At 40.9% G+C, this 23850-nt stretch overlaps 1 protein-coding gene across 9 annotated transcripts in view; it reads left to right on the forward strand.

The window, feature by feature from the left end:
- SMARCA2 (SWI/SNF related, matrix associated, actin dependent regulator of chromatin, subfamily a, member 2) overlaps positions 1-23850 on the forward strand; it is a 173923-nt gene that overhangs the window by 140975 nt on the left and 9098 nt on the right. For 7 of the 9 annotated variants that reach the window (XM_058565719.1, XM_058565718.1, XM_058565721.1 and 4 more), the window contains 5 exons: positions 561-778; positions 8934-8987; positions 18371-18476; positions 18947-19048; positions 21926-22058. In XM_058565719.1, coding sequence (XP_058421702.1) covers positions 561-778; positions 8934-8987; positions 18371-18476; positions 18947-19048; positions 21926-22058 — 613 coding nt within the window. The remainder of the gene's footprint in view (positions 1-560; positions 779-8933; positions 8988-18370; positions 18477-18946; positions 19049-21925; positions 22059-23850) is intronic. The other 2 variants (XM_058565725.1, XM_058565726.1) reach the window with 1 other exon arrangement.

The following is a 23850-nucleotide window of genomic DNA, read 5'->3' on the forward strand; positions in this document are numbered from 1 at the left end:
CTTTCTACTTCTCCGTTTCCTTGTTTACTAATTGCTACGTTAGAACAAAATCTGGATGGAATTTTGATTTATGTTGTGAATCATGAAAATTGATGTAAAACCTCCAAGAAGAAAAGGTTAAAGCTTATATGATTGTAAGGACGTGTTCTTAGGGAAATTATTTTCTTCACCCATCCCTTTTTTTTTTTTGGTTTACCTTTTACCCTCCTACAGTAAAGAGGCAATTAAGGTCTTTTTCTTATATTGAGCTAAAATTTCATTTGGATTTAGTTATCTTCAGACACTTAAATGTATAGATCTTTTCGTATTTGTCATATTCTTTATTTTTAGTGTTTTGGGCCTTCAGCATATTTTGCTCATGAAATAGACCTGGGTTAAAGATGCATTTATTTATCCAGTATGGTAGTCTTCCCTTTTTCTTCTTAACTCCACTGATAACTGTTAACTTTTATTTTTATGTTTACTTTGTTAGTTTGTTTCATTTTATTCTAACTATTCAAATTGGTTTTTTTTGGTTATTCTCTTGTCTTGAATTTTTCTCCTTCGTTCCCTATTAACAGGCCATTGAAGACGGCAATTTGGAAGAAATGGAAGAGGAAGTACGGCTTAAGAAGCGAAAAAGACGAAGAAATGTGGATAAAGATCCTGCGAAAGAAGATGTGGAAAAGGCTAAGAAGAGAAGAGGCCGTCCTCCAGCTGAGAAACTATCACCAAATCCCCCCAAACTGACAAAGCAGATGAACGCTATCATCGACACTGTGATAAACTACAAAGACAGGTGAGTGTTCCTTCTGTCACCATGATCATCTTCACTAGGACCATGAGTGATGCTACCTAAAGAGCAGGATCTGTGAGGGTCTGCACTGGGGTTTTAAGGTTCTTTCTACTGTTGTTTCATGGCTTTCGCTCCAAAGGTATCAGTAACTTTGTGCCATGTTCAAAATGGCCGCCATTGCTATTTTGTGTGATGTTTTCCCATGTATTATTTACAATATTTGGAAATAGGAGTATAGATTACAAAATTTAAAAAAAAAAAATCTGAACTGGAGGAGGATTCTTAAGGATCTCTGAAATACCATCACTTAAGTGGAAGGATTGGAATGATAGAGTGAAATTGTACTTTTGGGTTGAGTTGTTAGAGAAAGAAGAATCATAACATATTTCAGGTAAATATTTCATGTTAAGATTCTGTTTAAAACCAAACAGATGCTTTGTCAAAAATACTGTTCCTTCTTTTCTTCCAGCACACTTGAATTTCTGAGCACTTGTTTGAGCCATGTCATTCTTCCTAATAACACTTCATAGACAGCATGGTGTTTCAGAAAATTCACCTCTTTTTCGTGGAACTTTTGAACGTGAACTTTGAGAAATCTGTACTGGACACTGTCCCTAGACCGTTTTAAACTATGAACAATTATCTGAAAACCAAAGCAAAGATGTTTTAGGGTGTCAGGCAGCCCTATACAGTGGATAAACTAGTTAGACTACATTTTGATTAGTTGATTTGGTTTCTACTCGATGATCATGTGATGCAATTTTAATAGGAAGATCACATCTCATTCCAGTTGAGAAGTTGATAGGAAACAAAACATTTTATTTCTCTAAGCTGCATAGTGGTATGAATTAGTTTTTAGTTAGCAAAAAATTTTGACATTAACTCGTGTTGCTCTGTATACCAGGAAGTGTTTAACACAAATAACTGAGTTATGATTTTAGTTTTTCATTATGAGTTTAGTGCATGTTTTATTCCAGGAAAGAAACCTCATTATAGAGATTAAGGAGTATAAAAAATAAGAAACTTTCCACTCTGGAGTTTCATTGTTAAGTCTTTATTATATTATCTGTAAGGAGTTTGCTGTACATAGGGTCGCTAGGAGTCGGATTCAACTCGATGGCTGTAACAACAAAAGGAGTTTTCAGAAATGCTGAAAGGTAGGTAGAAGCAGATGTAGGTGAAAGGGTCAGAATTTCTTGCCCCTCTGCCTACCGGGTCTCTTAGGTTCACTGCTTTCTATTTTTTTTTTTTTACTGTTTTCCTTTTTTTAAGAAAGTGCATCCCCTTTCAGAATTCTGAAGTGGCCACAAAAAACAGCCACATTATATTGGGTTTTAAACTGTTCATTGACACAGGGGAATGACAGCTCTCCAGGAAGGAACATTTGGCCACGAGTCCATTCTTTGCCCAGAGTGAACACGCAAACTTCCTTGTAAACCAAGAATCAGTCTCTCTCTGTCAAGTTTCTGTTCACCCCCAGCCCAGCTGGTAGATTTGCCGCAGGCAGGGTGGTTTCCAGGAAGCCAGCTTGGACAATGTGCCTTATTTTATCAGCCCCTGGTGTAAAGAAAAATAAGGAGAGATTATCACTCTGCCTATACCTCTGACTTTTTTGCCTTTGTCTCGGGAGAGTGAAGCGTCCATTTCTTTGACCAGTGTGCCTTGATATTTGACTGGCATTTTGTTCGTTACCTGCTGAGCGAGTCTAGGGCCGCGGTAACGCTAAGAAGAGCCTGGAAAGTCTTTGGAGGTTTAGAAGCCAGGCCTTTCAGTCCGGGGGATGGCTGTCTTCTCCTTTAATGTGTAAAAGAGGTCACCAGCCAGTGGACCACATATTGCCAACAGATTCTTATTTCAAGTTTCATGTTGTTTAAAAAAAAAATACGCGCATAAAACTAACTGGAGAGATTTCTTGTAAAATTTCAGACATTTTTTACCCTCTGTTTTGAGAAACCTAAAACGCTGGCAGCACTCTCCCCACCTTTCCCCGAGGTCACAATCGGTAGACGTGAAGAACTGGCCGCCCCCTCTGTGCGGACCATCAGCTCTAGTTAGTTACATCCCCATCACTCACTGTCATCTCCTCAGTGTGCAGTGTCACTTGCCATTTATCATCATGCTTTCCACCCCTGGCCCACTTGACTCATTTATATCACCTACTGGCACCATAGCCTTCTGCATTTGTGACTTCCTCATGTACATAGCTATAGGCTGACCGCTTTCCTAGAAATGACCCCAAAATACAGAGTAGTAGGAGGTTATATCCCTCCAACCTCAGCTAAGCACAGCACAGGCGTTGAAAGCACAAGCTTCTGTCTTGGTTTAACTACCTGCATTTGAATCCGGACTCCAGCATCCTGCCTCTGGCACAGTTGGGCAATTTACTTAGCCTCCCAGGGCCTCAGTTTCCTCATCCACAAAATGGAGTAAATACGGCACCTGCCTCTAGAGGCGTGATGAGGATTCGATGAGGTAATACAACCCAAGCTGTCTGAACAGTTTAATTATTAATAATCAGCCTTTTAGACTATTTATAGCTAGTCAGGTGGGTGAATGGAGCTCTGGGCACTGTAAAGTAAGCATCCTTGCTGTATGGTCGCCCTCTTTTTATTTCCAAAAACAGAATAACGCAGTTTCACGGGCCCCGATTGTTGAGCACATCTTTAGTTGTACTGTAGGGAAAAGATGTTTAAATATTTCAACATGCAGACATTGGGTAGTTTTTTTCTCCCCTTTTTCTGGTTGTGTTTATTTATTTACTTACTTATTTCACTTTTCCTTAAAAAGTACCCTTGTAAGGCCCATTCTGTTAGCTCCGATATTTAGGTACGTTCTGGGGAGCATGTACTAAATTTCCCACCATTGCATGTTTCATGTATATTTCATGTTAGTAATCCTCTGGAAAAAGCACTTTACTCTATTTATATTTTTTATGTCTCTTACCAAACTTGGTGCCCAAGTAGGAGGCACTCAAATTAGGAGGGCCTTAATTAGATACGTTGTCATATTTTTGGTTGGTTTTAGAAAATGCTGCTGGGAAATGTACCTCTCCATGTGTTGAGATTTTTGCACCATTAAAGTCAGCTACTAATATAGTAACTCAACCTACCTGTGGCAGAAATACCACCTGTACGAACCTCCCTCCCATCACCTCAGTCAAATGTTAGGGCTCTGACAGTTGTGCAGATTAGCAGTGTATTAAATAAGAACTGCCATCTATATTTAACTGATATATAAGAATTAATTAGCTCTCATGGAACAGTTTTTTCCAAGTTCTTGCCTGATTCTGGGACAGATCTTTCTTTTTTTTTTAAAGGACTAGCATAATTTAATCATCTATTTATTGCTTTTGTTTTCAGTGCCAGGCCTCTTTTTTTTGTTTGTTTTTTAAAAAAAAAAAAGGAGGATACTTTTAAAAATGTGACCCCAAAAAGCCAATAATTTCATGTGATTCAACAAAGTCTTTCTGCAGTAAGTGCTGCTAGAGGTATGCTGGTCTGCTGTTGCTTATTCCCACCATCTTATTTCCCCAAATAGAAAACTTTATATCAAGTAGTATTAGAAACCTTTGTTTTGACTTGTTAAGCATGCTTTGTTTTCTGCTTCTGTAGAAGGCTTTTAAAAATCATATTCTCAGTTTATGTAATATTTAACCTAAGACTCTCTATTTCTTTGAAAAGAGATTGATCCTAATTTGCATTTGTACTCTTTAAAATTGCCCCTTGGATGAGATATAGAATAAGATGGTGAAGAGTAGGGTCTGGTAGGGCTGTACCCAGTCTACAGACATGGCTTACAGTTACTTGGATAAAGGGGAGAGAGATTCCTAGAGGGATTCTTAATGTTGGGAGGGATTTTAGCTCCAACTTCTCACATAACCCAGATGTGTCTCACACACCACCTCTGACAGATCATCATCCCCCCTCCATGTGGACACTCCCAAGTGTTAGCTCACTGTGTTAGAAGACAGGTCAGGACACTGAAGGACAGCGCTAAACGCAGTAGTCACTTCCTCTGGATTCAGCTTGCTGACTTTTAGCTCTTTGTTCTACTTGGACCTTCAGAGAGTAAATCTGTCCTCATTCCAAGAAATGTCCTTGAAAAGTTTGTAAATATATCCACCTCAGGACATTCTCCTTCAGGTTGAAACACCTCACTTTGCTGTCTGAGTGATACCTAGACTTTCACCATCCTGGTCCCCATCCTTAGGCACATTCTACTTTATTAGTGTCCTGTTTAAAACATGGCACCCAGAACTCCAAAGGTACTCTGACGGCCAATTTTAGCTTCCTTATTCTGGACACCAAAATTCTGTTAACTTAACATGCTCTTGATTTATATTTTTCCAGCAACCTTGATGCAGAGTTAACTCACGTTGAACATGTGACTTGTTGAAAAACTCCCACCCCCCAAAACATACACACAGCTGTTTTCTCACATAAATGCTGTCAAGCTTAGCCTTCTACTAAGCATTTGACTTTTTGAAGCTATATCTGCTAATTTTGTTGTTATCCCTATATGCAGTTCCATCTTAATCATTTTTGTCCCATTATTCTAGTGTGTTGATGTAATGCTGAATTTTTATGCCTTTTTGAAACAAATGTTTACTTGTCTTCCTAAGTTTTTTGTGTTTTTTTTTTAATCATCCAAAGACTTACTGTAAGCTATTGTGGAGAGACTTCTAAAAGGCAAAGGACTGGTCTCTATAACATGCCCCTGAAAATCGCTTCAGGTTGACATGAATTTATTAACCAGTAATCCTTAAAGTTGATTAACCGTCTGTGAAGTCACATGACCATGCTACCATGTCACCCACATTTATCTATCCTTCCTCAAGGTCATCAAGAAAGGCTAAAACTAAGATACACCATATTTGTGGCCTCTCCAATCTATCAACCTAGAAACCCTGCTGAAGGAGTGAAATGAGGTTAACTTGCCATGGCTTTTTCTAAGAGACCCCCAACTGGTACTTAATGATGTTATTTATCTTCTCTAAATAGCCCCGTGGCATTTGAATAATTTCTGCTAAATTTTTACCCAGGGTCCACATCAAGCGTGGCAGTCTCAAGATTCCTTTCTCATTTTGACGTTGGGACATTTGCTTATCTCTGGCCTTCTAATTCCATTTCTACTCTCTGTGATTTCTTAAACATCATTAGCAGAAGCAATCTACACACTCTTTCAGGATGTAATTAGTTTGCAACTGGACACTTGAACTCATTTGAAGCGTCTTGATATGCCCTTTCTATCGACACTCCTATCAGTAGCTTTTGTTCAACATTTATTACACCTTGCTTTTCAAATACGAGCATTGTTCTCATTCCTGAAGGATCTGGAAACAGAATATGAGGAGATTATGGTCACCTCTTCCCTCTCTAAAGGTTGTTTGAAGTCTATAGCAGGAGCATTCCATGAGGACTGACCCTGCTGTCTGCAAAGGGTTTGGACCTCAGGTCCAGCTTAGAGGATGGACGCAGGGAGGCTGTGGAGGAGGCGGGGGATACCTGCCTGGCCTGTCTGATTGGTGGACGCAGCCCTGGCACACAGTGGGGTGGCAGGAGTGGCAACCACAGGGCTCCTTCCTCCCTGATACTCTTCAGGCTCTGCTCTCTTCTTCTTACCCCTCATTGGAGTAAGCCCTAATGCTATATCTCGAGGAGTAGTGGATAGCCTCAGCTTTTTCTGAATTTTAGCTCTCTTCATATTGTAGAAAATCATTCGTTCATCCTGGAAATATTTATTGCATTCCTCCCTTATTTCCAGCCCTGTACTGCTGAATAGAACCAGAGGGTAAAAAACTCATGGTACTTGCCCCCACCTGCTCACACACCAGGGTGGTGCGGTGGAGGAGATAGCCCCCCTACTGGACAGGCAGCCAGCCTGTTCGGGGAATTCAGGGAAAGAGGGGGTCACATGAGCCTGTTCTATGAGGATATGATGACATCTTGTGATTATGGTCACTTTTAGAAAAAGAATTATATAATTATAATGATACTTACCTGGCAAAAGAGTGCCAATATTTCATTCCATTGTGTTACAGCACCTTTCCAAGGATTTGGTATACCTCAAACCCAAGGACTCAGTGTACTTGTTTAGTTCCTGTACACACTTAAAAGTCATTTGTAGCGTTTCCCTCATTTTGAGTAAGCCTGAGCTACTGTTTTGAAGGCCCACGTATAGCCAACCCATTCTCCAGAAGGCAAGTGCTCTTATTAAAAAATGATGCCAGGTTCCAAGGTTTTCTCTCCAAAGTGCGTTACCTGATATGCATTTAGGTGTTTACTGTGTCGAAGGCTTTCCCACATTATCGTCATCCTAAGGCTCCGATCCAAGGTGGACTGTTTATACCGTGTTCATACTGCCCTTCCAAAATAGATTTGTAGTAACATACATTTTTCAAGCCAAATCCACGCTGTTATTTAGTATTCTTTTTGTTGTTTGGGGTTTTTTTGTTTGTACTTTTTTTTCCCTAGGCAATCAGATTGCTGACCTACTATGTAGGTCTGTCCTATGTACTCCTTGTCAGAATCATTTGAAATAATTCTGCTAGAATCTCCTTTGTTCAGGAGCCTTGCATCCCTGGTGAATTAGAGTCTCCTTTAGTCTCAGATCATAGAACCATGCCTATATTTTTCTGACTTATTTATAGTATGTTCTATAAAATGTCTAAGATAGTATTTTGTCATTCCTAGATTTCTTTTCCTTTACTCTTACACATTCTGAAACCACATGGTCTGTTTTTGTTTCCGTATTCCCTTGGTTAACCCCATCAACAACCCAAGATCCCAAATGTGCAAAAGTAAAAGTGTTCCCAGTCCTAATGTGCACTCAACACACTCACAAGTGTCTCGCCAACACCCCTCCTTCTGACTCCTCACACGCTGTCTTCATTAGGCCCTTCCCGTCATGGCCTGGCCTGGGACAGCTACATGCTCGCTGTGTTCCCTGCCTCCTGTCTGCTGCTCCTCCTGCCTTCTTTCTGAGGCGCCTGATTGTGTCATCCTGTTACTTAAGAACTTTCAGTAGCTTCCCACCGCCTACCCGATGAAGATCAGGCTTCCTATGATGGGAAAAATGGTTTTCCACCATCGCCCTAGCAACCTTCCCAACTTTGCTTTCCAACTCTGCCTTACTTTTCAGACGTTCCAACTCACTTTCTCTATTGAGACTGTAGCCTGCGCGTCCAGCCCACCACTCCTTGGTTCATCCTCTGCCCTCTCTGCAGTGCCTCCCGCTCTCCTAAGGCAGAGTGGGCACTGGCTCTGAGGAGGGATTTGTAAGTGGCCAGACGCAGGCTGTGTATGCCAAAGGGTGCCATCTTTGCCTCCAGTAAGTTGTAGATGGGACGGAGGGTTTTCCCAAGATGTGTCCCACCTGTCATCTGCTGCTCTGCCACCACACAAAGGGACACCAACGGAGCAGTTTCAAGATCCTCCACTGAAAGGGCTTCTCTAAAGGCCCGTGGAAGGGCCAAAGACCTCAGGTGCTGGTTTATTGTCATTTCCAGTTTAGGTCATGAGCTCAGTGATCTATTCGAAAAGAATAGAGTCCTGGGAAGTAGAGCTGACTACCTAGATGGTGTCTGTTCAGAAATCAAGTTTGGCTGTTGTTTGGCACACCCTCTATAGGCTGGCTGCTGTAACAAAGTACAGTATCCTATTTAATTTTCACAACAGCTTTCTGAGGTAAGTATTATCCCCATTTTACAGATGAGGAGCTAGACTCGGATAGGCTAAAGCTACTCTCCTAAGATCACATGCCGCACCTCCCACCCATCAAATGCTGCCTGTCTTCCACTGCTTCGAACAATGGATGGAACATGTGCCCTAACGCCCACGTATAATGTGTGGAGGGAAATGGGACCAGAGTTAATGGGCATTTATGTGTTTGAGAGAAGCAGGAAACGTCCCAGAGAGGTTAGGAAATTCTTTTATTTTTATTTTTGGAGAACCGTGTATTTTTTTCAGAAAGAGTTATCAAACATAACCACATGTGATCTTCCCAGAATCCCGTGAGGAAGGCAAGGCAGGCAGGTGAGGAGTCTGAGGCTTGGAGAGTGGAGTGAATTACCCAAGGTCGCCCAACCTAGGAGGAAGGAGTCGGGCTGGGACGAAAACCCAGGTCTTCTGACTGTAGTGTTCTTTCTACTCTACCGCAGGTGTAACGTGGAGAAGGTGCCCAGTAATTCTCAGTTGGAAATAGAAGGAAACAGGTCAGGATCTGTCTTGTATCCCGTGTCTCTAAATACAGGTATCCCTTGGTACACCAAACAGATCGATCCCTAAAGAGCCGGCCTTTGGAAGCAAATTTCTCCAGTCGCCTCCTGATCCACCCCTACTTGGAGTGGAAGATGGAGGCACAGATACTCGAAAACACCTGTCGTGGCTTTTGAAGTCGTTTGTGCTGTGTTTTAATTTGGCTGTGTCCATTCTGTAAATGCACTTCTTACAAAGGCATCAAGAGCCACCAGCAGGACTGCCCCACCTGCACCCCTGGGAGATGGGTTTCTGTGGCTTCCCCCTCCCTTCCAGCGCAGCTTCTGTCTTACATCCCGCGAGCTGCTTACCTGTGTGCTGTCTTGGTTTAGAAGCTTAAGGAAAAGCACCTGTGGTGCCTGGCTCTCCTGCAGTACGTGAAGAAGCGTGCCCGTGCACGTGGGGTCTGACAGTCCGGAGTTAATGACGGCCATGGGAGGGTTTGCGCAATGGGTTGAGTTCAGGGCGTGACTTCTGGGCCTACCTGTCAGGTGTGGTTCGAGATCTTGTAAGCCAGTCTGTTTAAGCTTTGTGTGCTTTTGCTTCTGTTGAGTGGAAAGCAGAAACGCTTTTCTCCTAGAGATTTTGTTAGAATGAGATGATGTTATTTGAGAGGGAGTTGTTATTAATATACTGAAAATAACATTTCTTTGCCCCCTTTGTCGGCCTATACTTTTTAAAAATATCAATACGATACTTGACCATCCACATTCCACTTTTGTCAGTTGACCCAACAACGTCCTTGACAGCATTTTTTCCCCCGCTAGTGTAAGATCCAATCTAGGGCCAGGAGGAAAAAGAATTGAAGCTGTATCATGTATTTCAGAATGAATACCATCACCAGTTGTGGCATTCCCTTTATATAAGGAGATTAAAAGTGGGAAGGACTTGTACCTACGCAAATCTGTGTGGAGATGAAACTGTTGGACAAGATTGTCAATTTTTGACATTTCTTATTGACGTTTAATAAACAGTTATCAATCCTGGAAGCCAGCCACACAAACCATAATGTGGACAGAGAGACGTCAAGAATTGTGTTTTGTTTTGTGCATTATGAGAAGGAACTCAGTCTGGATTCGAATTTTGGGATTGAAACAAGAAACACTTGACTTGATTAGTTTGGGTTTTAAATAATGAAGCAACTTGGGTAAACGCTTCCACCCTCACGACGCAGAAAGGAGGCTTCCTGGTCTAAATGGTGTGATGCAGGCTAAACGCCCAGCCAGTAAACAAGGACAGGCGTGAGCTCCCTTACCCCGCTCCCTCTCTTCTGCCAGAATGGCCATGTGACCGTGAAAAGGGGATTAATAACAACTTTGAAGGGTTTTACGAGCCCCCAGTGTCATGCCTGGGCTTTTTGAGGAGACAATATGACTATATATAGGTAGGACCTAGATAAATCCATTTTTACTGAAGACACATTTAACTATAAGTTCCAGAGGCATAGAAGGGGCTTGACATTTGCCTCTTCAGGATTTTTTGAGTCCGTCTAGTCCCTGACTGTCACATATGCTTCCTTTCCCCAGAAGCCCTAGTTTACGATGTGGTGGTCAGAGGTTGCATTAGGATGAATATTTTTTTTATTATTTTTTTTTTAAATCCCTTTATCTGTTCAAAAGCACTGACCGTTTTCTAGGTGTCAGTCTCTGTGCAAGTATTGAGAATAGGGAAAAAAATGAATAAAATAGAAGGCCTTAAAGCATAGTTGGAAAGAACTGTATAAAGGAATAATGCAGGAACATAGTGTGAATGAAGTGTATGTAGGGGTGGAAGGGGAGGAGTAGGGCAGGAGTGGGGAAGGCAAAGTTGGGCAGCTGGTGGGCGGACTAGGAATTCCCCAAGTAGACTAGCAGGGAGGGAGGAGTGGATGAGGCAAAGGTCGTCAGTCCCATGTGTGTGGGCAGCCATTGGAGGTGTGGAAGACAGGACCCCCCCAGAGACCACGCGGATTTTGGTATGACTGGGTCGTTGGGTTCAAGGGAAGAGGGGCATCCATGGGACATGGCGGCCGGTATGAAGACAAGAGGATAAATACTCGGAAGTGTGACTGACAGTACTTAGGGGCTGACTGGATGTGAGAGGAGGAGGAGACCTTAAAGCTAACTCTTGGATCTCTGTCCTGAGTGGTAAGTGAATGTGGTGCCGTTTACAGAAATGCAGGTGAAAAGAAAGGTGGCAGGTGTGGGGGCCTGGTGTGTGCGTGTGAGTGTGCATGTGTCACTACAAAGCCTCACATTCTCCATCCCAGGAAATCTAAATTCTCTCCCTGGCTATTAACAGCCCTTGATGTTGTGATTATGTTGTTAGTATTGACTATCCCTTCAGGACCAGCCTAGAAATTCTTTGCGACAAAATTTATTTTTAGCAACGTTGGCTCTAGACCTTCCGTATTTCTTTAAATGGAGGAAGAAGGTTGTGACTGTGGATCTCAGGCCCAAGCACCTTTGCAGTCAATAGCTTTAATTAGATTACAGAGAATTTGCATGAAGAAGTAGTGTGACTGAGTGGACACACTTCTAGAAAACCTTCGTTCTGGGTGAAGAGCTTTTCTTCATTTATTCTCTGTATTGGATACTTTGGGATCAGTGTCAGGACTGATAGCTCATCTTGTGTAGTAGCAGCCTGCTGAGGTCAGAGTGTCATGCGTTGTCCAGGATGACACTTCCCAGAATGTGGTCCTCAGACTCTAGTCCTGTAGCTTCTTGGAGAATTCCCGGTGCAGTTAGAGGCTCTGGGAAGTTTTGCTGTAAAGTTACGTGTTGAACTTTGTTTAACTCAGTGTTTCCCAAACTCATTTGACCATTGAACTCCTTTTTCAGGGAACACTGTTAATAATCCATTAGGCTCGTATTCCATGGAGCACACTTTGGGAAAGGCTGACTTAGAGCTCAGAAGTTGCATTTAGTCCAGAGAGAATCTGCTCAGGGAAATGTGGATTCCAGTACTTTATCTTGACAAATATTGATACTTTCAGATGTTTACTGGAATAGGCTGCTTTGACCCCTGGTGACTTGACGCTTATTTATGATGCTCAGCCAATTATGCCCACATATGGCAGGTGGGCAGCCCACAGATGAACTCGGTCCGTCTGCTTTCAGAGGCACAGAAGGCCTCCCTGAGGCTTCCAGCATCAGCCTGGCCCGGGAGCCCAGGGTCTCTGCCTCTCAACGCCCCAGGACAATACCAGCTCTCTCTGAGGGAGGGGAAGGAGTCCCAGCTGGAAATAACAAAACTTATTTCCTTACAGGGCTCTTAAATGGTCTTCAAAACCACTCTATAAGTGTTTCAATCAAAAATGAGTTGCTCTGAAAAATGGCACTTATCTGGGCGTATATGTTCTTGCCCGTTCATGGGAAAAATTCTGCCTCACTTTAGAATCACACCTCATATGTCTTCCTTAAGAATTTACTAAAACGGCCACTAGAGGAAAAAGCAGCGCTCTGGGGTGCCTGCTATGACGCACCTCGTTTGCAGAGTGACATTTGGGATTCACGCCCAGGTAGAGAGGCATTTGATTTTGTTTTCCTGCGAAAGCTTTGTGGTTTTGAGTTTGGCCACACCCCGGGAGAGATCAAAGGACAGAATATTCAGTGGAAGGGAGGGTGGTCCTTAGCTTTGAAAGGAAGGCTTCCTCGAGTCCTGCCCAGGCCCACAGGATGAGGCGATGAAAACTGGTGAATTGTCTGACCAGCAGCAGGCCTATGCACTGTCACATTTAGACAGATGGACAGTCAGAATTCTATACCCGCACCTGCTGTTATGAAAGGTCAAGTGAGAAGAGGAGAAGAAATTAGACGTCCCGAGTCAAAATTTCTAAGAAGTCAAGTGACAGATGATAAATCTTCTCAAACGTCTCCTCAGAAGGCTTGTCTAAATAAACAAACAAATAATACTCACTGAATCTCACGCCCTGTTGAGCACCTCTGATTTGTAGTAATAAGTTCCATGAGAGAATTCTGAAGGAATAAATAGGAACTTTATATAGTAGATTCTGAGGGCTGCAAAATCTGAAATAAAAATTTTATGGAATTGTTCTGTTCTATTATTCTGTTTTCTTTGTTTGGCTTTGTATGGTAGAGTTAAAGGTACCAGTTGGTGAACTGTGCTGTTTATGGTCATGTAAATAAAGGTTGGTCATATGCCCCTTAGACGACATATCTCTGGGAAGAATCAAATTAGATTTTTGACTTACAGTTCAAAGAAGACATCTCGATACAAGTGTTTGAGACCTACTTTGTTTATGGACGAAAATACGGTTCCAAATTACATTAGATTGTAAATCTTCATTTTGTTGAACAAGAATATATTATTATTAATGTTTGTTTATGCTCTGGCATATCTCCTTTTGGTCCTTAGTTTATGCCTTTTTAAAAACCTAGTTGAAGTTGTACTGCATTTACAATTTGATATCCTGTGTGGCTTTTTGTTGTTGTTGTTGTTTTTTTACTGAATGTCATACCAAGCATTTTTCCATTCTTTAAGGCACATAATTTTAAAATACATAGTTTTAGACTCTGTAGCATTGCACTACTTGTCCCTTCCCCAATTGTTAAACATTTTGGCTGCTTTAAATTATTTAGTTATTTTAAGTAATGCTGTGATGATCATTTTTATAAATAAATATATATATCTTTATCCATATTTCAGCCTAGAGTAGATTACTAAAAGTAAAACCGTCCATCAGAATGTGATTGTATTGAAGACTCTTGATAAAGTCTTGGTACTTTTCTTATTGACTGAGCCAGCCCCTTACAGTTCCCTAACATCCGGGTATTTGCCTTGCATTAACCTAGTTGGACCTTATTTTTGTTGATAACTCAGGCACATTATATATCTACAGTCTTTAATGTGACCCTTGGGGTGATTTTTAACAGCTACCCATTCCACTACCAAAAGCAAGTCTATCGCCATGCCATTCTGTCTTGCTGTTACCTCATATAAGTTTCAGGAGGCTGGGAGGTCAGATTTCCAAGCTTGTTGGAAATTATCGCTCAACACTCAATAAGACTCAGATGAGAGATCTCAGTAGTGAATACAGAGTGCGGAAGCTTGTGACACCTATTTCATGAGTGGCTGAGGTTTCTGCGGGCTCTCTGGATAAGTAGGGTGTTCTTCTGGTCTAAGTGCATTTTTAAAGGGTATGTATTCAGCGTCACAGGAATCTGACCCTGAAAAGAAGCAGCATGCTTTCACCTACTGCCCTCCAGCGTTGACCCAATTTTTATAGTTTTCTTCCCAAATAATTTCCCGTGTGTGATTCCTTTAGGACTGTAATAACTTTTCCATAAAATCCTTCCAACTCCAAGTGGGTATTCTAAATCATGACATTATTTTCTTACGGAGGCAAGATAGCCACATTTTTATATTCCTTAACTAATATAAAGAAAACCTATTTCAACTTTAGTTAAGATTTTTTTCAGAAGTGTCCATTAGGAATTCTTGTCAACAGCTCAGCTTGGGCAGGTGAAAAGAAAAATCGTAAAGCAGCCAAAAAACCCCCAGAAAAACCAGACTCTTGTATCTTCTTGGTTTGGGCTTGTTGGAAGGGCATAATAGCCAGCATCTTCAAGGAGTAGGTTTCTTAGCTAGCATTTCAGTCTTCTGCTGTCTTCCAACTGTACCTAAAATGTAGTCAAAGGTAAAGCTGATATTTATGTAATGTTTATAATGTCTGCAGTGAAATTTTAGAGCCATAGTAGTATAAATTATTTTATAATGAAATTATTGCAGTTATATATTATAATGAAATTATTGTAGTTTGCTTTGTGGAGGTAATGGGACAAAAATTTGTTCCCAGATGAAGCATAGCAAAGTAACTCTCAGTGTTTCTGTGTGTGTGTGTGTGTGTACACGCACACGTAAAAGCCAAACATGCAGTGTTTGCAAACCACTGTTTATGCAGTGGCCTATAGGGCTCTTCATCTCACACACCATGACATAATGGCCATGTGTCCCTGTGCCCAGTCCCCTCTGTGGAGAGGAAATGTGCTTGCCCACCAGCCCCTGTAAACTCTATTAAGTGCAGTGTGGTCCTTTAAATTTGTATTTTAGGTTACTCTCCCCGCCATGGCATCCTCCCCCTATAAGACATCCTCTGTCTTATCAGGGCCCTGTTTCTTGTTCTGTGATAGATCACTGTACAAAATAGATCTGAAATCACAGGCCATTGGTGGCATCCTCTTTTGGAGGAGGGGAGCAGTATCACTTCTGTCATGGGAACCTCACACACTTCGAGGTAACAGTTCATACTTAGGCCTTAAATTGTGTAAAATGACAGAATGGAAAATGCCTTGGGGGTAGGGTAAGCATTTCAACAGAAACAGAACACCTTCGGCAAACCATCGTACAAGTAGTCCATTGTTCTGTACTTGAAAAAAAAAGACACAAAAACCTTTCCGGCACTAAAAAAAAAAAAAAAAAAAAAAAAAGCGTTTGAAAAGGTATATTGAAAAAGCCTTTGCTCAGCTTCAGTTTGAGAAAGAAATGCCAGGAATTCAGAACTCTTATCAGGCTGCTTTACTTCCTTTACTTTGTTTACCTTTTTTTAACCTTTAATTTAGGAAGAAGTAAGTTACTGTAGCGATCCATTAGCAGGTGGTCCTACTATCTCATGCATTCTGTAGGTTATATAAAAACTGAACATCTTCCAGGACCTCCAGACATGTCCTGCCCAAGCTGGCCATCAGAGCCATGCCTCTGACAGGGATGGGGAAGGGGTTCACTGCATGTGAGAGATTCCCACCCTGTGTGGGGGAGAGAAAAAACAACACACACCGAATTAAGTTCTGAGCAATGAGGTACCAAGAGTTAGTTTAAAATTGCAGAGAATTTCTTCCATTTTTATGGAAGATGGGTTCTTGATCCTGGATGGATAATGAAGTATTTGAAGAGAGAAGGATAGAGAACCTTCCAGCCATGGAGTGAGAGGTGGGTCAAGGCTGGAGGCTTGGAATTAGTTAAAAAGGGGAGATTGGCCACTGTACTAGGAGGTACACAGGAGAAAGCCTATTCTAATCAGAAGAGTCAGGTCAACAGTACAAATTCAGTTTGCAAAGAATGAGCTGAGGTGTTTGAATGACGATGGTGCCAACATAGCCACAAGAAGACTTCCTTAGATCGCTTCCAGGTCCTTCTCTAGCTCTGTCCTCTGTTCTTAGGAGGGGGAAAAAGGATGTGGGGTAGGAATATTACTTGAGTGAGCCTTTATTTTTGAAACAGAATAAATTTGTCTCATTTTACAGTATTGGCCCCGAGTCCCAGAACATGGAGCTCTCTTCCTTTATGAGCACAGATAACTCTGGACTTGTCTCCTTATAGGGTCTAGAATTTCTGTGACCTGACTGAGGACGGGACATCAGACCAAGGTTGTTTTAGCCATTTTGCCCCTGTTAGAAAGAGCTTTATCACACTCTGGATGCAAATCGCTTATTTCTTATTTCATCAGTAACACAGTTAAAATTAAGAGTGTGTCCATCACAGGTGTACAAAGATGTGCTTATAGTCCCTCAATAGAAAAATGACACCATCTGTTGGCAATGTAGAAAATGACACTGTGACGATGTCACTGAGGGTCAGGTGTTAAATCCAAGATTACCAAGAGGTCTTTTTGATCGTTGCTAGGTTATAAAGAATGCTAATTATAAAGAGGTCACTGAAAGAAATAGAAAAACTAGTGTCTATAAATTCCTCTCATTGCCTTTCAGATATTCATTTTCAGTTAGGTAAAATGTTTGCGTATATAAATCTCAGAATGGTAGAAACAGAATAGACCAGAGATTGTGGCCCTGTGTTGAAGGTGATAGGAAATAAAATAGTTTTTGTTGTGTACTATGTAGTATAATATATGGAGGTACAAATGCATTTCTCCACCTGGAGAAGGGGGGTAGGGGAGGCTGTGAGGGTGAGAGAACATCTTGGTTCTTGCCACAATCATCTAAAAATCCAATTCCCTGTTAAACTGCAGTCCTCTTACACCTCTTGTGTTCGCCCCTGATTTTAGCATTCATGAGGCCCATATATGCATTAGAAAATAAAACAAGACAAAACAGTAACCTGGTATAACAGAAAAACTCACCCATCCCTTTGACAGAGGATTTTCGGTTAATTTATGCAGCCCCTTTGCACTTCAGCATGTTCCCCATTGGTTGCTAGGCAACCACTTGAGTTACTGCGCATGCCTTTTTTATGATAACTGTCATTATGATTATTTTTTAATTATACAACTGGGACTATGGATTAAAACAGCAGATTGTCACTCATTCTTTGCCACTGCTTCCAGCATTCTCGCACACTCCGAGAATCACCTGCCGAAATTTACATGGCAGTGACTTATGATTTTTTTTTTTTTTTTTTTTTTGATATTTCTGGCTTCACAAAGGAAGTCGAGATGGCATCATACGGGAAGTGAGATTTTTGTGAAAAATGACTATACCATACCTCACAGCTGCTATTGATCTGGGGGGGGTTCCCAGCTCAGATAGGAGAGTCTTCAACCTAAATTATGAAAATCTTTGTTCCTTTAACCGTGTCTGCTTCTAATATTAAGTGATGTTAAAAGCTTATATTGTTTTATAGCCTGTCTTGTCAAAATTACAAAATGCTATGCATTTGTTGCTATTAAATCTGCTTTCAAATAAAGCTACCATAAATTTGGGGGAGGGTACAGCACGAATCCCAGAAATGACGCACCTACACTTGCTAAATACGTTTGTTCTTTTCTGCCCAAATTGCTCCATACACACAGAAGTGCAGTTAGGCAAAATGAAGGGGTTCCTCTGACAAATGATAATAAAGGTATGTGTGGTTCACAGTGTGTAAAATACCCAAAGAGGAATAAGACTGAAAAGATAGACCAGTCACTAGGTACATACAAAAGCTTTTCATTTAATTTCCAGAGTATATTCTAACATATTATTTTCTAAATAAAATGTGAATTTGAAGACAAAGGAGTATGGAAAAGAAGTCTGTGTTGTTTTTTTTTTACCAACTCAATTATTATTCATTTAAAAATTGAATTTTTGGTTAAATAGCATATTTTAAATACTTCTATCAAAATGAAGAGATATGTGTACTCTGAAAGAGAAATCCACACTGGACTTCCCATATCATGTGTGTGACAGAAGTGGGGACCTAATGGTCTTTTAATGTGATTTTGAAGTCAGCACAAGGGGCGTTAATTAATCTCCAGTACAGCTGTGGAATTTTCCTTGATTTCAAGAGCCCCATGTGTATATGCATGGGATGCCAATTTGCTTTTCTGGCATTCTCTGAAATAAAATAAAACCTTTCCTTGGTAGTACATGATCTGTTAACGTTTCTGTTTGTTTCCTCCACCCTACAGTTCAGGGCGACAGCTCAGTGAAGTCTTCATTCAGTTACCTTCAAGGAAAGAATTACCAGAATACTATGAATTAATTAGGAAGCCGGTGGATTTCAAAAAAATAAAGGTAGTTATTTTGTTTACAAACTTTATTTTTTAAATAAATAAAGGAAAAGTGTAAACTCACTGAAATGATTAAGTCAGGACTTGGCAGTGACATCTTTTTGTCTCGTTGCCACTAACACCCATCCAGGCTTGTCACCAAAAAGGTCGGGATATCCTTGTGCCTTTACATGTATGTTATTTAATCGTTATGCTGAGAGCTCGTATTGTATTATATTGCATTTGATTTAAGGTTTCAGACTACCCTTCACCATTGTGGTTCCTGTTTCCCATCACATGCTCCTTCCTCCCCCTTACAAGAAGGAACGCTAGTGGGAGGGTGGTCTCTGTGAATGGCACCCCTGGAGTTGGGCAGTCCCACGTCCCTGGCAGGGCTGTGTGCTGAGAAGACAAAGGGAAAATCAGGCCTTGTTAACCAAGTAACGATTGTTGCATTTCTCTCCCTCTTCTTACTTCATTCAAAATTTCCATTAGGAAAGAATTCGTAATCATAAATACCGGAGCCTGGGCGACCTGGAGAAAGATGTCATGCTTCTCTGTCACAATGCTCAGACGTTCAACTTGGAGGGATCCCAGGTCTGTCTTCCGTTGTCTGAAAAATGTTTAACCTTAAACGTGCTTATGTTCTATTACATAAAATATTTCATTTTCTACCATTTGAACCGTTGCTACTACCCTGGCAGAAGAAAAATGAAAAATAAAAGCCTGTATTCCCTGCTACCTTCGTAAGTAAATTGAGGCTTTGGCATTTTCAACTTAATGCTGGCTCTTTTGTGCCATAGCTGTGCTAGCTCCTACTTGAGCTTTCCTTAAAGGCTTGGCTTCTAATTAGAGGAAGAATTCAAGTAAATCACTTCATGTAATGTTTAAAGGCTAGAGGTACAGTTTTTGCTTTTATGGAGATTGTGTATTTGATTATATTTACCTTTGTTTTTCTGATTGTAACTTTGCATCAGGAGTTGAAACTACTATGATTTAAACCAAAAAATATATAGAAAAAATAACCATTGCCCCTAATTGCTTAAAATGCTTTTCATTGGGCCAATTGCAATTCTCTTTACTCCTTTTCTCCATAGTTGGCAAGTCTAAGAGTATATAAGTGACACTGAATTTATTAAAATAACTAGGAGGAGAACATTTTCACTTTATTATACCTCAATTCCACTCACCTTTTGTAGGAACACGCTTTTTCCTATCTGTATTTCTGGCCTGATGCTCTCTTACCCGTGAAGAAGAAGGAACAAGCAAGAGGTCCGTGTGTCCGCCAGCCAGTGCAGTGTCCAGCCAGCGTCTCCTTAAGCCTCTTGCCTGACCTTGCTTTTTTACCTTCTGTCAAGGCCAATCACTAAATTGGAGAACGTGGATGTGCCTTGAGCAGACTGTAGATTTCCAGATTTAATAGTAGTGGTATTTTGACCAAAGTAAGTCTTGAAAGCAATCCTTCTGTTTTTAAGACACTCTTCAAAGAAAGTTAAGATGAAAACCAGGACAGAGAGGGTAAATACAAGAGTCAGCAAGGAAGTCTTTTGTGAATGACCGTGTACAGTCTCCAGACAGATTTTTGGGCTCTTTATGCTACTATGGCATATGCTTCCAGTGATATGCTTCCAGTGCCACAGCCTCCCTGTCTGCCCGCAGTCACTGGCTCACACCTGAAATGGGGTGATCAATGGCCTCTTGACTGGCTTCCCTCCCAGTCTACCCTGGATACTAGTTTGTCTTTCTCTAATCACCTTCTTATCCTGTCCATCCACTGTCCACCAAGCTTTGAGGTTCCCCCTGTACTATTAAATTCTAGAATGAATTTAAACTCTGTAGGCTGCTTTCTAAAGTCGCGCCCTACCCTACCCTAACTCTTGAGCTTCATTCCCTGCTGCTGCTCCTCCTAAACTGCATTGTTCAATCAGACTGGTCCCATAAACACCTGCTTGCCCGAATATGCATGCCATTGTAAGAAATAACACGGACAGAGCCTGTGTACCCTTTGCATCATCACAAGACAGTAATGTGTTTCATAACGTGGTCCAATATCATAACCAGGAAATTGACTTTGGTGCAATCCCAGGTGCATCTTTTTCATTCTCGCCTCCCCACCTTTCTCACCTGCTCTCCCTTCTCATCCCTTTAAGATCCAGCTCAACTCTGATGTCTCTGGCAAATTCTACTGCAAGGACCCCATCCATCGCAGTGTTCTCTCCGTGGTCCTTTCTTCTATTGTACTGTGTTGTTTGGTGTTCACCATAAGTTGCCCAGTCACTTTCTTGAGTGTGTGGCTCATCTTGACAATAAAGGAATATGTTCCTAGATCCAGGATCATTTTTTCCCATGTTTTTTTATTTTTTATTTAATTGTGGTAAAACATAAAATTTATCATCTAAACCATTTTTAAGTGCACAGTTTAGTAGTGTTAAGTATATTCTCATTGTTGTGCAACAGAGTTCCAGAACTCCTTCATATTGTAAAACTGAAACTCTGTACCCAGTATAACCCCCCATCTCCCCCTCTCCTTGTAAACCACTGTTCTACGTGCTATTTCTGTGAATTTCACTCCTGTAGATACCTCATATAAGTGAATCATACAGTGTTTGTCTTCTTGTGACTGGCCTATTATTTCACTTAGCATGATGTCCTCAAGGTTCATCCCAGTTACAGCATGTAGCAGGATTTCCTTCTTTTTTAAGGCTATATAATATTCCTTTGTATGTATATTCTGCATTTATTTTATCCCTCCATCCATTGATGGATATTTTGGGTTGCTTCCACTTCTTGGCTGTTGTGAATAATGCTGCTGGAAACATGGGTGTGGAAATACCTCTTCAAGACCCTGCTTTCCATTCTTCTGGATATAAACCCAGAGGTGGGAATGCCAGATCCTATGGGACTCTCTTTTTAAGTTTTTGAGAAAAAGGACCATTTTTTAACTTTATATATCTCTCAGCAACTACACAGGGCAATGCTCAGGTGTGTGCATACCCTAAAACTAAGGTATTGATTGGAATAGTATTGGCTGGTACTGATAAACTCAGTAATAAAGAATACTTCCATTTTGTTAGGGGAATTGCATTTTAAAGAAGGTTACTTTACCATAGTATTTGATATAACAATTCAAATAAGAAATGTAGTTTTTTAAATACTATTTTTGTTGTCCGAGATGAGAGGCTATCTTATACAAGTCCACCTTTCTCTCCCAAGTGCGCGCACACACACACACAACATTGAAATTATCTCAACTGCATATGGACTTTTTCCTGTAAGGATATGTGTGCCTGTATTTGAGTTGGGCGTTTCCCCATTGGGTTTTCCTGTGGGCATAAAAGCTAATGTTGACGTTTCTACTAAAATTCATGTGAAATAAAGCTGGTGTGTTGCATAAGGGAGAGAAGAGTGCACTGCGATTGTGAACCTTGGGCCCTCAGCTTGCAGTTTTTAACAGGTGCCACTTTGCCCCTTTAGATCTATGAAGACTCCATCGTCTTGCAGTCAGTGTTTAAGAGTGCCCGGCAGAAAATTGCCAAAGAGGAAGAGAGTGAGGACGAAAGCAATGAAGAGGAGGAAGAGGAAGATGAAGAGGAGTCAGAGTCAGAGGGTAAGCCCAGGCATGTGGGTCCTCCGCATCTTTGCCCCTTGTCACCTGCGTAGATGTTTCCACAGATGCTATCAGAACAGACGTTAGAGTCAGGCAGATCTGGGTTCCAGTCCTTGGTCTCCCATGTCCTTGCTGGGCAACCTTGGATGGTGTACTTAACCCTGCTCCAGCTCAGTTTCCTCCCCTGTAAAACTGAGGTACTCAAAATGCCCCGCACCCCAAGCAAGCAAAGAGCTGAGCATATGGCCAGGCTCATAGCAAACGCTCACTGAATGTTGCTTTTGAAAATCAGTGTAATGTACATTTACTACCAACATTGCTGTTAATATCACCTATCTGTTCTGTAGCACAGCAGTTGTCTAACCTGGAGAGGCTGATAGAGCATTGATTCCTGGACTGCATCCCCAGAGTTTCTGATTCAGTAGCCTGTGGTGGGGCCTGAGAGTCAGCATTTCTAACAAGTTCCCAGGGGATACTGATGCTCTTGGGCCCAGGACCACACTCTGAGAATTACTGCTTTAGAAAATAGTGGTCAAACTGAGTTAGAACAGTGGTCCATTTTATCCATCACAGATCAGATACTGATCCTGTCTTTATTTAAAATTTTGATATTTTTTCCATCATGGATTTTTTTGCATTAATTTTGAGTTTTTAAAATATTGCATTAGAATATAATTTATCTTGATTACTAAGTTTTGGTGCCCTCTCACATTTTGTACCCAAGGCAAAAATACCTCCCTTGTCTTACCCTATTCCCAGCCCTGGTTGATAACCCTACTATTTCAAAGGCGAAGTCTGCCTTCAGAAGTCTAAAATTTCTTCTTACCTAATTCTGTTTTCACCCCATACCTCCTCTCAAAGTAATAAATCCCAGTAGTTTATGGTCTGCTGTGTAAAACAGCATGGATATGCTTTAAAAATTCTTATTAGATTTGTTCCTAATTATATACTTAGTACAGACAACTTGGAAAATATTTTTTAAGAAGGGAAAATTTGTAAAATTCCATTACCCAATATACATTTAACATTTTGAGAAGTTGCCTTGCAGTTTTTTTCGATACATAAATATTTTGTTTCTAAAAGTGTAGCCCATTGTTTTGTAGCATGATTTTTCTATTTATTATGAACATTTTCTCATAGCAATGAGTGTTTTTATAAAGCAGTATATGTTAACATTCATTAATGAATGTACCAAAATGTGTTAATCTCACTCTAAATAATGCTGTCCTGAAAATTCTTACCCATAAATCACTGCAAACATTTTTAAGACGTCTGATGCTTACATATTGCCACACAGAATGGAATTTGTCTTTGTCAGCAGCGTATGAGTGTCTGTTTCCCCACACCCACATCTGCTCTCAGTATTCTTCTTTTTAGTGATTCTGCCTTTTATTTATTAATCTTTTTCAATTTCATGTGGTTAGTTGTAATATCCTAGCATTTGATGAATAAGTCTACATTACCTATCTTAGCTAAATATTTCCTTATTTTAGAGCCAGATTTCTAATCTGTTTTCACATAGCTGCCCTCTTATCCCATCTATCAGTTCAGTTTCTTTAACCTTTCTCGAGACTTGGTATAATAACTTTCTATTGCTGCTCTAACAAATTACCACAAACTTAGTGGCTTATCACAACACAGATATATTATCTCACAGTTCTGTAGGTCACAAGTTTGCCACAGGTCTCTTGGGGCCAAAATCAAGGTGTCACCAAGGGGAGAATCCATTTCCTTGTGCATCCTTCTCACGTTGCATCTCTTTAACTCTCTCTTCTGCCTCCTCTTCTTGTAC

The sequence above is a fragment of the Diceros bicornis genome, chromosome 22, assembly GCF_020826845.1.
Source record: "Diceros bicornis minor isolate mBicDic1 chromosome 22, mDicBic1.mat.cur, whole genome shotgun sequence".
Taxonomy (NCBI): Eukaryota; Metazoa; Chordata; class Mammalia; order Perissodactyla; family Rhinocerotidae; genus Diceros; species Diceros bicornis.